General features: G+C 34.8%; 1 protein-coding gene across 1 annotated transcript; it reads left to right on the top strand.

The window, feature by feature from the left end:
- Positions 1-430: 430 nt before the first annotated feature.
- LOC117113020 (protein spinster homolog 1-like) lies at positions 431-12,406 on the top strand. Its single transcript, XM_033256234.1, has 11 exons — positions 431-832; positions 2,294-2,508; positions 3,018-3,169; positions 4,118-4,184; positions 5,201-5,340; positions 5,753-5,875; positions 6,525-6,720; positions 7,613-7,678; positions 8,061-8,159; positions 9,217-9,391; positions 10,473-12,406. Exons 1-11 carry the CDS (start codon positions 544-546, stop codon positions 10,571-10,573), a joined length of 1,623 nt encoding a protein of 540 aa, XP_033112125.1. The 5' UTR covers positions 431-543; the 3' UTR covers positions 10,574-12,406.
- The last annotated feature ends 5 nt before the right edge of the window (positions 12,407-12,411 follow it).

The raw sequence follows: 12,411 nt of genomic DNA, 5'->3' as shown, positions 1-12,411 counted from the left end.
ATTATTATTATTATTATTATTATTATTATTATTATTATTATTATTATTATTATTATTATTATTATTATTATCATCATTATTATTATTATCACTATTATTATTACTACTACATATTTTTATTTATGGTCCTATGGACACAATACAATTTATCTTGAATCTTTGAATCTTGAAAATTAATTACAGTAAACTGCAACGTCCCAAGTTCAAGGCCTTGAACGTTTGGAAGCATGTCAACACAATTGTAGGCCTATTTAAAAAACTTAATTTATATGAAAAATCACCAATACATAATTAAATGTGAACATTGGTGGTATTATGGATTACGGAGACGCGTACGCGCCCTCTCCCCTGCTTGCGGCATTCAGGGGACTTCGTGTTATCATGTCAAAGTTGGTGGCCAAAGTCTCACGTATCGTCGCGTTGAGGGCGGCCGATATCTTATTGTTTTGAGTCTGGATTGTAAAACCCTAAAAAAAAACATCACGACGATACTATAACTTAGGTGATCACGAGATTCATCGGGGTAAAACAAGCAGGAACTTTATGCATGGGAGAAATGCAGACAGTAGTTCTTCAACATCACCCGGTGTAGGCGAATATATCGAAATCATGGAGGAAGCAGAACCATTTATTTCTAGTCCTAATTCTGTAAACAGAAACTTCCAACGACGACGAGAAGAAGAGGAAACCAAAGAAGAACATTCAGGGCAAAATGCTGTTGGAGACGTGTACCACGATCCTCCACCAATCGGTATAACCAGGGCCTACGCTACTGTTGTTATCCTTTTTGGGATAAATCTTCTAAATTACATGGACAGATACACAGTTGCAGGTGAGGTCTATCCTTGGAATTCTGTGTTCTCCTATTCTATGAATAGATAATATAAAGAAGAGGGCCTCGATTAATTGATTGCGTTGCGGTTTGAAAACAATGTCAGTGTTTTATATGTGGCTAGGCCTAGGCCTATAATTTGTGAAAATAGCCCCAATGCTATTCTTACGACGATGGGTGGGGTGTCTATAAAACGAAGACCGAAGACCCAAAAACAAAGACCCCTATTTTTTCTCATTCATTTTGATGATAATACGCTAGGCTGTCACAAAATCAAAATTACGAAATTTTTTGGGGCGTCTCTGTGAAATTTTCAAGGCCAGGGTCTTCGTTTTATAGACACCCTATGGGTGTCTACAAAACGAAGACCGAAGACACGAAAAAAAAAACTCAAATACATGTGTAATCTAATAATAGCCTCGGAGATAATTCCGGTGGCCGTTCGGACGAGTTTGTTGTAAGTTTAAATGTCATTTTCTTGTGTTTTACTAAAGTTCTTACTGTCAAACTTTTTCAATGCTTTTAAATGTTATTTAAGTTATTTCCATAAGGAGTTAAAGTATTATGAGAAAATGGGAACTGGATTGAACGATAGGAATTTTACTCTGGCCCGGTTGTAGGCCTATACAAATCTAAAGTCAACTTGTGACATGGGCCTTGTTAATGTGATAAATTACGCCCGGAGGCAGCGTGTAATTGAAATATCCACTAAAAAAGGTGGATTTTTGGGACAGATGTTTTTCTAATTTTTTATGGCTAGAGGCAAAATTTAATTGCCACACATGGCCTCTCAGTTGGAAGTACCCGGTAAAACTTTACTCGTCCGAACGGGCCCCTAGAATCAAGGCTCGACCATGTTGATAACCTTCAGAGGCTTCATCATCAGCTATTGTCGGTCCACTGCTGGACAAATGTTTAAAGATGTCGACGCCCAATCAATTTTTTCTCTGGCTGTGTTGCTGTGCGAGGGAGTTTTTTTTTTTTTGGTTTGTTTCTTTCTTTTCTCTTTCTCGTCGAACATGATAATAATTCTCCAGCAAATTCATGATATTGCATGTTTTCACTACTCAGTTTTTTCCTGGAAGTCAGTGCCAATTTTTTATCACCATGCACAGCAAAATAATATGTAGATTTGTTTAGAAAACTCATTTACTGTACACATATCTCCCGGATGTGGAATCTTCTAACTTTGGACCCCTGGTTTACTGTAGGTGGTAGACCTCTACGCAGCATTCAAGCTTTTTGACTTTGCAAAGTATCATTGTTGAAGTTAGAAGGACATTGGACCAAAACCAACGCAGCCAAAACTCACTTGGAGCAAAATCTTTGAAAACTGGGCCCAGCAGACAATCAGAAAACTTGACTTAAACCAACTTGGACCACCAAAACCAACTCATCCCAGGAGATAAATTAGACTAAATTCAACTTGGACCAAATTTAGTTTCTTTTTATATTTTGCAGCCAACTTGATAGAAATACAAAAATTTTTCAAACTCGATGAAAATGATGTGAATGGTAAAAGTGGTTTGCTGCAGACTGTCTTCATAATTGGTTATATGCTGACTTCTCCTATCTTTGGATACTTGGGCGATCGCTACTCAAGGAAGATTATCTTACTTTGTGGAATAGCTATTTGGTCAGGAACAACCCTTGGTGGGTCTTTCGTACCATCAGATGTAAGTCACTTTCATTTAACTTTCATTTTATGTTTTGTTTTTCTTTTTACTTCCTGTTTTCAAACATTCTCATTATTTCATTGAGGAACAGCCCAATGCACTGTTTTACAACAGACAAGTACATTTGTGGCAAAGACAAACCAAACCAGTCACACCTCTCAAAAATAGATTTGTGGTTATTTATACAGGGATAAACAGTAAAATGAGATCTACAAAATGGTAAAAGAATCATTTAAATCCAACATTTTGTTACAGGAGTTTAAACATACAGCTCTTAAATGAACAATATTTGAGAAATCAGCCTTCAAAGTTTATGATTTTGCCATATAACCCTTTAGTTTCATGGCTTTAAATGAATGAAATTTGATATGATATAAGTAGGCCTATATATAGTTTTTGTTATTATTATTGTTTGCCATCCCGATGAGTGGACATGTTGTCGTAACAATTAATAACAATTGATTTGCTACCTGATGTGCCCTCTGACATGTTGATACTTTATTTTCTAGAAATATGGGTTATTCTTATTCCTGCGTGCAGTAGTCGGTGTTGGTGAAGCAAGTTACTCAACAGTTGCGTCCACTATTATTGCTGATCTATTCACAGGCAACAGAAGGACACAAATGTTGATGTTATTCTACTTTGCAATACCTGTAGGAAGGCGAGTATAATAAGATTATACCAGGAAGCTCTTAGACAGTGCCTTCTGTTCTCATAAAACCCTTCAAAATACACTAAACCCGGAAATTATTATATCATTATAAACTGTTTACATGAATTTGATTATTCAGCTTTCTGATCAGCCAATGCCACAATAAATTTCTTTTCAAAATATAAAAGAACAAAGTACTATCTAGACTACCAAATTTTATTTTATTTGATAAAAGTATGCGGCATACCTAATATGATAACATGAAATCATGACCATATGTGGCAAAGATAAGCCAAACCAGTCACTCGTCGCAAATTGTGTTTCAGAGAAAATAGCAAAAACATGCTAGAATGTAAAATTTTTTAAAATCTATTTTATTTCACTAAACTGAGGTTTATGTATCTATAAATCATGCTGTGCTGTTATTTTTCCCAATTTTAATGTTAAAACAACACTTTTTAAAGATTTTATGATAGTTTCTGCATTGGAAATGCCTGAAATCATAAACTTTGAAGGCTGATTTCTCATATATTGTTCTTTAAACAGCTGTATGCTTAAATGCTTGTAACTTCATAAGGAAATGTCAGATTTGAATGATTTTTTACCATTTTATAACTCCTATTTTACACTTTAACCCTGTATTAATAACTCAAAATCGATTTTTGCGACAAGTGACTGGTTTGGCTTGTCTTTGCCACATATATAGGCACATCATGACTACTATGGGCATAGAACAGTTTTGATAGTGTTGATTGTGTTTAGAAGCATCATCAAAAACATAGTTTCATAGCCTCTTGTAGCAAAACTACCCTCATAAAATGTTTTTGATTCTACTTTAAACCTTTCTGTGTATATATCAAGTTTTATTTCAACAAACGAAGGAGTGAGATTCAACCGATACAGTTACCACAAGGCAAACAGTAAAACAATTTTTGAACTTTTGTTTATCATTTACAGTGGTTTAGGTTACATTGCCGGCAGTGCACTTACAAAACTATTTGGATTTTGGCAAGCAGCATTCAGAGTAATAATATTATTTCATCTTTATTATATAGCTTCATTACTGTAGTTAAATGTTTTATTATATTGTTTATTTTAGTTTAGTACTAACAAGGATATAACCAGGGCTGGAAAAAGTGTGTGACTGCGCGACTGGCTGTTGGAGACATTGACCTCCCGGAGGCATAATAATAACATTTATTCCTGGAGGCGTTTGATCAAGATAATTTTCATGGTCGAAGGCACAAAAATATTTTTTCCAGGCCTGGATATAACAAGGGGTTCATTTTGATCTGAAAGTGGAGATTCATGCATACAAGATTATCTCATGGTATATATTAGTGATTCCAAGGGCATAGGAGGGAATTCCCCTGCTTGAACATGATTGAAACTGAATTTGGAGCTAAGCTTAGTGTAATAAAAAAAAAAACTCTTTATTTATTCCTGAATCATAATGTGAAATGATTTAAATGTGATAGTAAAAATTAATATTACTATACTTTTCAAAAATGCACTACAATAATGAATTTAGACCTTTTAATACATGTCTAGGCCTATTACTATATTCCTAGGCCTACAGTGATTAATTTTGACTGGTCGCTATTTTGTGGGGGTGGGGTAAAGCCTGATTACTGTAGCTTCTACTGTAAGTCTGCCACAAAATTTAGGGTAGTGTAGTGAGTTTATTCCTAAGGATCTAAAATTCATTTAAAAGTAAAGTGAATCCTTGTCATGGGGGTCATATACTCTGGAGATTATCCCCAGTTTCCTTGTACCTTGAAGCGGATTAGAGTGTGATGTTCTCCCTGGGTTGGATGCTGGCTCACCGCACAGGTTACTTCCAGCATTTGCTAGTATCCATTCATACAGCTGGGTAGACTGAATCAATGTAGATAAGGTGCCATGCTCAAGGACACAAGCAAAATGCACTGCAAAAGATTAAAACCCTGACCTCAAGGTGGGAAACCAAACTATTTCCACTGTGCCTAAGTACTTGCACAGAGTATAAGTATCAATGCTTGACATAATTATTGTATTCAGGTAACACCGGTTCTTGGAGGGATAAGCTGTATACTTGTCATCTGTTTCATCAAAGAACCAAGGAGAGGGCAAGCTGAGTCAAACAATAGGAACTTTTGGAATACAAGCTATCTAGATGATTTAAAAGCGCTAAAAAATAAGTAAGTTGATGCATCAAGTTTAAATTTATGTTGGTGTGCAGCTGCTGTTGGATTATTAAGATGCTTGCCTTCTTATCCCAGGATCTTGTGCTCAAATCCTGTCTGAAGTCAGATTTTTTTCTATTGAGTAAACACTCGATTGAAACAGTTTGTAAACTATCACATGGTTCCTCCCTTTAGCTGGTGAGTTCTGTGGTTATATTTAAATAAGAATGAAATATAATGAAAAAAAAATGATTGTCTATAATCTTTCTATTTAAATGTACATTTTATCTATATATAAATAATGTGTTTAATAAAGTTTTAATGACCTGATAATTTACTCACTACTATTTCCATATTGGACAAATAAACTTCAAATCATATACAGATTAGTAATATTGTTAACATATCTTGATATTTTTTTTTTCAGTCGAAGTTGGTTGTATTCATCATTAGGATTTGTGTCTGTGGCATGGGTGATTGGTGCTCTGTCATTGTGGGCCCCAGTTGTCATCAAATATGCATATAGTATTCAAGGTTTAGATGATAGCAAGTAAGTAGATCATTAAGCAAGAATTTGTTTCTTATTTAGCAAATGCTTTTGCCAAAAACATCCAGATGGAAGAGAAAATAAAAATAAAATTTTATTGTTGAATGTAAACAGTGTAGTAATTTGATGGTTAAATGCTTTAAATTTATATAATTAGGATGAAATATACATATCTTATTTTTTGAGATTTCAAGGCAGCAGCTGGTGTAATAAAAATAAAGAAAAACTTAATTTTTTTCTGAAATTTACATTTTTTTGTGGCAACGGATGCTCTAATTGGCCAAAAATACAATTGTATTTTTATTTGAAATCATCATTATTGGCGGGCAGCAGGTTCGGTAATCAAGGTTCAAAAGCGATGATGTTGACTTCTATTACCAGGGGAGTGACTTACTTACAAACAGGAGTGTCTCTTTTTTATACTCTTTGGTTTTAATCATAATTGTGATTATTATTATTATGTTTATGTGTATATATCTATTTTATATTATTGATGTCATGAAAAAATGTAATTTAAATTTATTTGAAACAATAAAATGTCACCTAATTCAATATACAAATAGATTTTAACAGGTACAGGTTTTGTTTTTTAGTCATGTAGAGTACTTTTACAGAAGCAATGATTATGATTCCTTTTATTTTATTCTTTCAGTGTAGATTTTTATTTTGGTGCCGTTACTTGTGTATCTGGCTTCCTAGGGGTCGTCACCGGAACGATGGGTGCTCAGTGGTATCGCAGGTTTAATCCACAGGCTGACCCACTTGTTTGTGCATTTGGGCTGATTGTGGGGGCGCCTTTTCTGTACTTGGGACTTCTGTTAGCTCCAATCGTTGATATTGCTGCCTGGGTAAGTTGAATATTTTATAATGAGTCGCTCACTCAGGTATGTACAGCATTATACAAATATGATTTATAGTTAGTTATTATAATTAATTTTATTTATTATTATCAATCGATTGAGTATTAATAATTGATTATTTTACAAGATTTATTATTTGTGTTAATGGTTATTTATTTGGTATTGGTATTGGTACGGCCATTTATAATGCGCCTCTTCCTTGCGGTTAAAAAGTGCAGTTCTTTTCCCTGGTCATTGGATCCACATGCTAAGTGTTGCTGCTGGTAATCAGTGCAGGAGCAGGTAACAACACCAGGTTCCCATTTACGCCTGGGTGAAGAGAAGCAATGCAGATAAAGTGTCTTGCCCAAGGACACAAGCGAAATGCACAGCAAGGGATTGAAACCCCGACCTCGAGGTTGGGAAACCAAACCGTTCCCGCTGCGCCAAACCGCTTCCACATATTTATGATATTTCTGATTATTCTTTTATTTCAATGGATTAGAAATGATTTATTATTATTTAATTTAATAGTGGTAGTTGTACTTACATATATTGGTGCTAGTCAAGGCATCTATGGGTTATATCTGCACCATTATCTTATGGCTGTCTGTGTTCTAGTGGTATGACACACACCTTGTTTGCGAAAAGTTGCAGGTTCGAGTTCAGCCAGAAACGCTTTGTTCCATACAACTTAAAGGGAACCAACTAGACCACTGGGGCTGCTTTAACATTCAAATATATAAAGTAATGATAAATCCAGTGTCATTACTTGAAGTAAAATTGATTTCAGAGTTTTCGTAGATCAAAGTGTTAAGCCCAATAAAGTATTTTATGTTTCATTTTCTAAGTAAATCTTTAATCAATGAATGAAATCAATATAAGTTTTCTTCTTTTGTAGGGACTTATTTTGATAGCAGAGATATTACTGTTTTTAAATTGGGCTTTAGTGCCTGATATACTCTTGGTAAGTTTAATTATTCCTAAAAAAAAAGGAAATTTTCCTCAATATAATCAATCACTTAATACTTTCATTAATATGAAATTAATGATTCTAGAGGTATATAGTGTTTAATTTATAGGTATATACTGTTTAATCTTTTAATGTTGTTGTGCTCTTGCTTTGTTTTTGTTTTAGATTTTTAATTAGAAATATTGTGTAAATCTCATGTAATTCAGCCATAGGGCGGTAATTTGCAGCACAATGATGCTGCGAGTTACGGGTTATTCTCCTACATTTATCTTTAAATCGTTGTGCCACCATGGAGGTATATACCACCATAAGTGCCACATAATAGTCAAATTTTTAGTTAATATTGCTAGTAATATTTTGGTTTTTTTTTTTTTAGTCAGTGGTTGTGCCGACAAGACGTTCCACAGCTTCAGCTATTCAGATGCTCATGGGTCATGCACTAGGGGACGCTTTAAGTCCATATATCATTGGTGCTGTAAGTCTAAATTGCACAGTTCCCAAATATTGCACAAGTAGCAGGAGTCTCCTGGAAAACAGCATGGTTTCTGGCACTCTGTTTCTCCTGCAATAAAAAAAACTCACAGAAACTAACCTATTTCCCACGCAAATTGTTGATTATTGCATGTTTTTTGCCACTGTACTTATCTCTCTCCCAGTAAGCTGGCTATAGATATCACCATGAGCAGTGGAATGTAATTTAAGTCAGATCATCCGGAATAATAATAATAATAATAATAATAATAATAATAATAATAATGGTAGATTTGCATAACACATATTGTTAAGCCCTCTATACACTTCACATTATCATTACCCCGGTTGTTGGATTAAACGCCTATGGAACACCAACTCAAGCTCCCTGGGGGAGTGTTTCATAATGTTCCACTTGTGCCCAATTTTTTCCTCCCACAAATTTAGGCCAAGTTGCGATATCTGTCACTGAATTAGTGGCAATCCCTTTCGCAACACAAACTCATGATGCTCTACATAAACTAAATCTTGTTATGAATTGATTTCGTCATGAGAAAAAAAAAATCGTATCACACTTGACAAGTAAAACACAAGAACCTGGAATTGGAAAGCAACCATCTAAAGCCCTGTCTCGGCTATCAAATTTTATGCGACAAAAACGTGACATGTCTAAATATGGCCAGATTATAACCATATATAGCCACATCATGACCATAAATGGGTATACAACAGTTTTTATCAAAGCTGATAGTCTGGTCATGGATTTATCCACCAAGCTACAGCTCCACTTGTTTGCTCCACACTTGTATTCATATGAAACAACTACCATATTTGAAATAAGTATTTTATTCTGAGGCAGATACGTAAACTGTGTTTGATTTCTTATTTATATGACTACATGATACCGTATTTATAGTTGTCTCAGTTTCATATAGTACTAATAGATGGTTTATATTCATGTCGTATAATTTACTCTTTACACACTTTGTGTATAGTATAGTATTTATAATTAAGCAGACTTAACATATAATTTATAATGTGTATTTATATTATCTATTTAGATCTCGGATTGTATACGAAGGAACATGGACATGTCAGACGAATACGAGCAATTCTACTCTCTGCAGTATTCTTTGTACATAACAACATTCATCACAGTTCTTGGTGGAGGGGCTTTCCTCTTCAATGCACTGTACATAGAACAAGACAAATTGCGAATAGTCAAGATCGTTACAGGTATGCTGGAATTGATTAGTCTAGAGGATAATTTACATGACCACTATGTACTTGTTTCATCTATACAGTAAAACTCTGGAGGCGATTGTATGTTAATTTGCTTTATTTCCAAACTTGCTCCTGTGTAGCGATGTTCGAAAACTGAAAACATAAATCAAACAATAAAAAAGTGTGATTATTACAATTAAACTACACATTCTCAACTAGCTAGCTGATCGTTCCCCTTTTCCAGGACGCCACCTATCGTCCATCCAAAACTTTAGTAAGTTCACTCAACCGAAACGAAAATAAACTCATAGTGGAGACTCATGAACTATGGTGCTATACATCGGTTGTGTTGAACAGCTGAAGCACTAAGTTTTATAAACTATCTTATTGAAACACAAGCCTATAGAAGATTAACATTGGACTGCGGTAAAAACAATTAATGATTATTGTATCTTATTATCACAGCTTTGTACAATTACTAAATTGCAGAAGACACGACTCATCTTCAGTCTCTACTATTCTAAGCATGAATACCATCTGGCAATCAGCTGTATCAAGGCTCACGCCATCAGTAGAGCCTATTAACAAGTCAAGTTAACATTATGAATGATCTCCGATAAATCACAGAAACTATTAGGCTAGACAGGCTAGATTAAAATACAGTAAATTCTAACAACTCACATTCTAGCATCTCTTAACAAACAATCTTAAGAAGATTTAGATTCCCGTCAGTAGGTTGGTTATTTACGTTGCTCACACTCGACTTTCATCTACACGTGTTGTTTTTATCAAGACTATTATTACATCACCCCAAAATTAAGAATGAGGGCGCTCTGTAATTTCGCACAGCGAAACAGTACTTATATATATAAATATTTATTAATTCAATTTAACACCATTTCTTGGTGGATTAGTTACATAAGTTTATTGTTGATACCAGCTGTTCATGTTGACAATAGTTGGAGTGTTTTGAAATGCTTCAGTTTTAAAAATGTTTACATGTTTCTACAAATTGTCGTCGCATGCAATTCACTAAATCTGCTGCTATCAGAGAATTTGGTTTTATTTTGTTTTAAATTTAATATTTTTCTAGGGGATGCTGGGAACCCAGCTGACAGAGTCACAAACGGCGCACTTATAGTTCCTGTGGACGGTCCTGTAGAAGACGACCAGTACGATTCATACAGTGATTGAATGCATTGTGGGAAGGGCATTATTTGCAGTACTGGTAATAGCTTGTTTAAAGGATAAAGATTACAGTATACATACATATTTGAATTAATATTTTGACTTTAGTACCTTTTACTCAGTATAAAAACATCAAAGGAATTTGAAAATTAAAACTTATTTGTACAAATCTACCTTCAGTAATGTTACATTTGTTATATATTCCTAATTTTTCTTCCCAAAACCCCAGCGTACTGTCGCTGATTGTGAAATTGTGTAATTAGCATAAGAATGTGGCAGCATTGTACCGAGAAACCGTAATACTTTTACTCAGAACTTTGGCAATAGTAGGTCCATTCCTGTAAATGAGCCATTATTTTAAAGCTATATAATGTAGATAGTAGGAATATGTTAAAAAGTACATTTTGTGTTTTTGTCAGGCAAGCCTCATATATCCCTTTTAATTAAAGTTCATTAACCTCTTTAACCCCTTCATGCACTGGTGCACATGAGGCCAGGAATTTTAGAAAGGGAGAGATAATGAAAGGACAGAGATCCCTATGGATGGGTGCTCGTGCAATATAAGTACCTCTTTGTATAAACTACTCAACCTGATAAGTTATCAGGACAGTGAACCAGGATTCTTTAAGGGGTTCACTATGATGAAAGCCATTCATACCTAGGCCCCCTGGTGAGGTCCAAAGCAAGAGTTCCAGTGTGGGTGAGGAGACAGCTGTGAGCAGTAGTGCACCTAGGAATAAAGAAATTAGGGAAGCTGATGGAGGCGTAAGGGGCTTGTGCTAGCTGCAAAATAAGGTGATACCAGGTGATTTTTAACTACTTGAGCACACTGTAATTGTTTACTCTGAAAATTTGGTGTGGTGTAGGGCAGGAACCTGCAAGACAAGCTTTTTTTGTAGGACCGTGCTTAACCAATGCCAAAATTTTAACTAAAGTTTTGGATGAAATTGTGATTCGATGTGTTCTCAAATATATATATGTATTTCCAGAACAAAATATACAGTATGGATTATATTTTAATGTTAAATGTTCATCATTGTCAATTTTCTGAAAACAAAAAAAATATATATATATACTGTATATATTTTACTTTTATATATTTAACCATTTTTATTTTGATGTGCATGTTGATACCCATCGGAACTGATTTCCTAGAGACAATTGATAATACAGTAGTGAAAAACGTAAAATATCATGAATTTGGGTGATGTTTTATTTTCTGGGAGATTCTTGGTTGTGGGAGCCAGGTATTCACTGCGCCTAAAGGTCGTCGGCCGACAATTCTATTAAGAATGCAACAACGTGCAATGGATCCTTAATAACCATCCAGTCAGACTGCCGCAGACAGCGTTGCTTGTCTAGCACTCACATGGAGCAGAGTTTGATTCGTCCTACGATTGTCGCAATGAGCGCCCGGCTTTAGTAGTCAAGGTGCTTGCCTTCCAATCCCAATCTCCTGGGTTCAATCTTGGGAGCCACAATCAGCTGCATTTCCCAATCTTCCCAGGAGGGTTGGTTATAGAGAGTATTGTGGGCTAGAAATCAAGGATTAATATACCTAAATATAACAAATGATTTTTAGTTTTTCTTTGTAATATGTATCTATATATTTATTTTTGGAGACAATGTAATGGTTATAGTTGTTTTCCTGCAAGTGTTTCAGTTGTACATTTGTTGGTTGTTTAATTTAAGAAGGCAACAGTATAGCGATTTTATGCAAATCAGGCTTCAAATATTGTGTTTTCTTTGAATCTATAGCTGTGTCCTTGTATTACGCACATATTGTTTCTGTGTTCCTTTTTAGTGCACTGTACATACATTTTGAAATAAATATGGAAATCAAT

This window comes from Anneissia japonica, unplaced genomic scaffold, assembly GCF_011630105.1.
Source record: "Anneissia japonica isolate Jap-2015-1 unplaced genomic scaffold, ASM1163010v1 scaffold288039_len1115542_cov189, whole genome shotgun sequence".
Taxonomy (NCBI): domain Eukaryota; kingdom Metazoa; phylum Echinodermata; class Crinoidea; order Comatulida; family Comatulidae; genus Anneissia; species Anneissia japonica.
The sequence above is the reverse complement of the archived record's forward strand: the minus strand, read 5'-3'. Positions and strand labels throughout refer to the sequence as shown.

Bases quoted from the DNA above. Each gene is read 5' to 3' on its own strand.
- LOC117113020 (XM_033256234.1), top strand. From the start codon at position 544: ATGCATGGGAGAAATGCAGACAGTAGTTCTTCAACATCACCCGGTGTA. The intron at 6,721-7,612 runs GTAAGTTGAATA...CTTCTTTTGTAG, and splicing joins TCGTTGATATTGCTGCCTGG to GGACTTATTTTGATAGCAGA. The intron at 8,160-9,216 runs GTAAGTCTAAAT...TTATCTATTTAG, and splicing joins GTCCATATATCATTGGTGCT to ATCTCGGATTGTATACGAAG.